This window comes from Mirounga angustirostris, unplaced genomic scaffold (genome assembly GCF_029215605.1).
Source record: "Mirounga angustirostris isolate CCGP_5_RB_7025 unplaced genomic scaffold, mMirAng1.0.hap1 SCAF_12, whole genome shotgun sequence".
NCBI classification, from domain to species: domain Eukaryota; kingdom Metazoa; phylum Chordata; class Mammalia; order Carnivora; family Phocidae; genus Mirounga; species Mirounga angustirostris.
This window is the reverse complement of record NW_026991720.1, coordinates 53,901,013-53,904,711: the sequence shown is the minus strand read 5'-3', so window position 1 is coordinate 53,904,711 and position 3,699 is coordinate 53,901,013. Positions and strand designations below refer to the sequence as shown.

The following is a 3,699-nucleotide window of genomic DNA, read 5'->3' as shown; positions in this document are numbered from 1 at the left end:
CATATCCCCTTTACAAAGTCAAGGGCTCCGGTTGTGTTACCTGGTGGAGACGGGAAAGCCAGGGCCCAGGAGAGCAACGGGTGTTACTTACATGTCCATATCCCCTTTACAAAGTCAAGTCACAAGAGTGAGTTGAGCGAGACAGAGACAGAGACAGAGACTGAAAGGGACAGAAAGTGCGCGCAGGATGGAGAGTGGGAAGAGGCTGGAGGAGAGGCCAGGACAGACGGGGCCCAAGTGGACCGGGACGGCAGGGGGTCGAGAAGGGCAGCCGCAGGATGCGCGTCACTCCAGGCCGTTGCGGTGCCCGGGCTCCGGGGGCTGCAGCAACTCCGGGGAGTGGCAGGGCGGGCTGCCCGCCGCACTGTGCTCGCTGTCGGTGTCGCTGCCCTTCTTGCCGCCGCTACCCGAGCCCGCCGAGCCGCCGCCGCCGCCGCCGCTGTGCGTCTTCACGTGCTTGCTGAGGTGGTCGCTGCGCATGAAGCGTTTGTTGCAGACAGGACAGGCGAAGCGCTTCTCGCCCGTGTGGGTCCGCAGGTGCCGCTGCAGCTCGTCGGAGCGCGTGAAGCGCTTGCCGCAGAAGAGCCAGTTGCACACGAAGGGCCGCTCGCCCGTGTGCCAGCGCAGGTGCGCCTTGAGGTGCGACGTCTTGCCGTACACCTTGCCGCAGCCCGGGATGTGGCAGCTGTGCAGGCCCTTGCGCCGCAGGCTGGCCCCGGCCGGGCCCAGCCGCTCCGCCTCCTGGCAGTTGGGGCAGTCGCAGGTGGCGCGACCCGAGTAGCGGCGTGCGGAGGAGCGCGGGGAGCCCCCCAGCGGCGCCGACGGCCCAGCGCTCAGCATGGAGCCCCCAGCGCCGGCCAGCGGCGACGGGGCCGAGTCCGGGTAGGAGCCGGGCAGCACTGGCTTGAAGCCGTCCATGAGGTGCTGCCCGGCGGGGCTGAGCAGGTGCGAGGAGGCGCCGCTGCTGAAGGCCGAGTGGCTCAGGCCCGAGTAATCCGAGTTGTAGCCTCCGAGCGGCGAGTGCAGCGAGGTCTGGAGCCCCCCGGCGGCAGGGTGCAGCGAGCCGGGCAGCGCCGCCGCGCCATTCGGGTTCTGCACGTCGATCCAGCCGGCACCCACGTCCCACCAGCTGGAGGCGCCGGCCGAGCCCACGTCGCCGGCGGCGCCCAGGCCCGGGTGCGAGGGCTTGAACCACGACTCGTACGGGTGCGCCATGCCCACGCGCGGGTAGATGCCCTGCAGCCCGTCCACCGAGGTGTGCACCTTGGAAATGAACACGGGCTGGTGGGAGCCGTCCTGAGAGTGCGCCGAGGAGCCGCCGCCGCCGCCGCCGCCCCCTCCGCCGCTACCCCCTGATACACCAGGGGCCTGGAACACCGAATAGTCGTTTGCGAAGGGCGAGCTGGAGGCGGCGGCCGCGGCGGCCGCGGCGGCGGCGGCGGCGCTGCTGGAGGTCAGGGAGAAGGCGCTGGAGCCCGGCGAGCCGCCGCAGCTGAACGAGTCGGATACCAGGGCCGCCGCCGCCGCCGCCGCCGCCGCGGCCGCCGCGGCCGCCGAGGACGTACCGCCGTTCCTGGAGGCCCCCGACACGCCGAAGCTCGAGAGACTGGAACCCACTACGTTGCAGCTGCCGGAGGAGGAGGACGAGGAACGTTTCCAGGGGTGGAAGCCTTTGCCGAAGGAAGAAGAGCTGTCCGAGAGGGAGGAGGGAGACGGGCTGGGGCTGCCGATCTTATTACAGGTAGCAGCAAGCATGGCCAGAGGAGTGGATCCCAACCTCGGTTCTTCCTGCGAGGAGGAGGAGAGGAGAAGGGGTGGGGGAGGGGGCGGTGGGCAAAAGGCCGGTGGGGGAGGGAGGAAAGAAATGTGCATCAGCCCTCCGGTAGCCTCCAAAACGCCCCACGGCACCCCGTCTCTCGTTGCGGCGCGCCGCCACCAACTCACCTGGCTCCCCCAACAGCCCTGGCACCCGGCTGCTTCCTACTCTACGGGAGGGGACAAGTTTGGCTGCCGGCTTCTGATTCGGGAGCAAAGCGCCATGCTAAAGAAGAGTTTGACAAGTATTCTCGCCTAAAACAACACTCCCGTGCACACAAGGCCCCAGGCACTTCGAAACAAACAAGCAAGCAAAAAGTCCAGATTGGGGAGGAAGGAAGTTTCCTTTGCCGAGAAGCCTGGGGTAAAAAACCACTGGACTGCTTTTAAGAGCGCTTCCCCTGTAATCCAGAGAGAGCTTTGAAAATCCTGTTCCGGTCCCCAGAAACCCATGCTGGGTTGTTTCTCCCAGGCCAAAAGAGGTCAAACTAGAGGGCTCGCTCGCTCTTCCTGCTTTTCTTTTTATTTTCTTAAAAAAAAAAAAAAAGTCTACAAAAGTAAAAAGAGAGAGAGAGACGGGTTTAACGTACCTGCAAGACAAGGCGGGCTGTGGTATTTTTTAAGGGGAAGAGGGAAAATCTGCAGTTTGCTCAGGAGGAAAAACTTGCTCTCTTTACCCCCGAAATCGTCGCATATAAAATGGACTGGGCGCACGACTCCCGGGCAGGGAGCGGCCGGGCGCTGCGAGGTGGCTGGTCTAAATGCCCTTCGAACCCTTTCCTGCGCTGAAAAAAGTGACTCTGCCCCCCTCTCCCCCTCTTTCTTTTCTCCAAACTCACTTGTATTTAAAGGGAAAAAAAAAAAGCTCTCAATAGAGACTGATAGCCCGTGGCCTGGCCGGGGCGACTTTAACCCCCTCCGATCGGCAATAAAAGGAAACTAATTAAACCAGCAAGAGAAAATCCTGAGACTCACCCCTAGAAGTGAAGTTGCCATCACACAAAAGTGCCCTCCTCCTCTCAGAGGATCTTTTTTATATTGATAAATCAGAGGCAGTGTTTTTTTTAGAGGTGTGCAATACAATGATCAGTTCCGCCCATTCCACCACAATTGTAGCTCCCTCTCCGGCTTTGAAGTGCCGCGGAGGCGCGGCCAGCCAATCTGCGGCCTCGCCGGGCCGCGCCGCGCGCGCGCCGTGAGGTCATCGGCGCCGCCGCGGGCCGCGGCGGGGGGGCGGGGGGGGAAGGGAACGGTAGCGGGAGGGGCGCGAGCGACTGCGCGTGTGTTACAAAGCGGTGTGTGAGTGTGCAACAATGTAACTGTGTGCGTGTGTGACCCAGCTGAGAAGGAGAAGACAGTGCAGACCGGGGGCGGGGGTAAGGGGTAGTGCATGTGGTGGTGTAGCAGTGACAGCGTGGCGGAGGGGTGGAGGGTAGACAGTGCAGAGAAGGGAGAGGGTCTTAGGGGTGACAATATAACCATGTGTGACAGGAGGGTAGAGGGACAGATCAGAAAAGTGTTGGGGGAAGGGTGTGAGTGTACTATAGTGTAACTGTGAGTGACAAACCTAGGGAGAGAAGAAGGACAGGGCGGTAGAGAGTAAGGGGAGGTGGTGTGTGAGTGTGTTTGGTGTGGGGGGAGAGGGAGGAATATGAATATGTGTGTGTGTGAGAGAGGAGGGAGGGTGGATGCGTGTGTGTGCAGGAGAGGAAGTGAGGGAGAGGAAGGCTGTGTGAATGTGTGTGAGAAGAGGGTGGGGTGTGTGTGTGTGTGTGTGTGTGCACGCGCGCGCGCGCGTGGGCAACAAAGCTGGGGGTGGAGAATAGGAACAGTGCGGTAAAGTGTACCTACACCGAAAGAAATCGACGATTTGAAGAGTGAAAC

The 3,699-nt window shown here is 62.2% G+C and overlaps 1 protein-coding gene across 1 annotated transcript; it reads right to left on the bottom strand.

Moving 5' to 3' along the window:
* Nucleotides 1-285: 285 nt before the first annotated feature.
* SP8 (Sp8 transcription factor) lies at nt 286-2,811 on the bottom strand. Its single transcript, XM_045865129.1, has 2 exons — nt 2,791-2,811; nt 286-1,788 (listed from the first exon to the last, which is right to left on the bottom strand). Exons 1-2 carry the CDS (start codon nt 2,809-2,811, stop codon nt 286-288), a joined length of 1,524 nt encoding a protein of 507 aa, XP_045721085.1.
* Nucleotides 2,812-3,699: the final 888 nt, after the last annotated feature.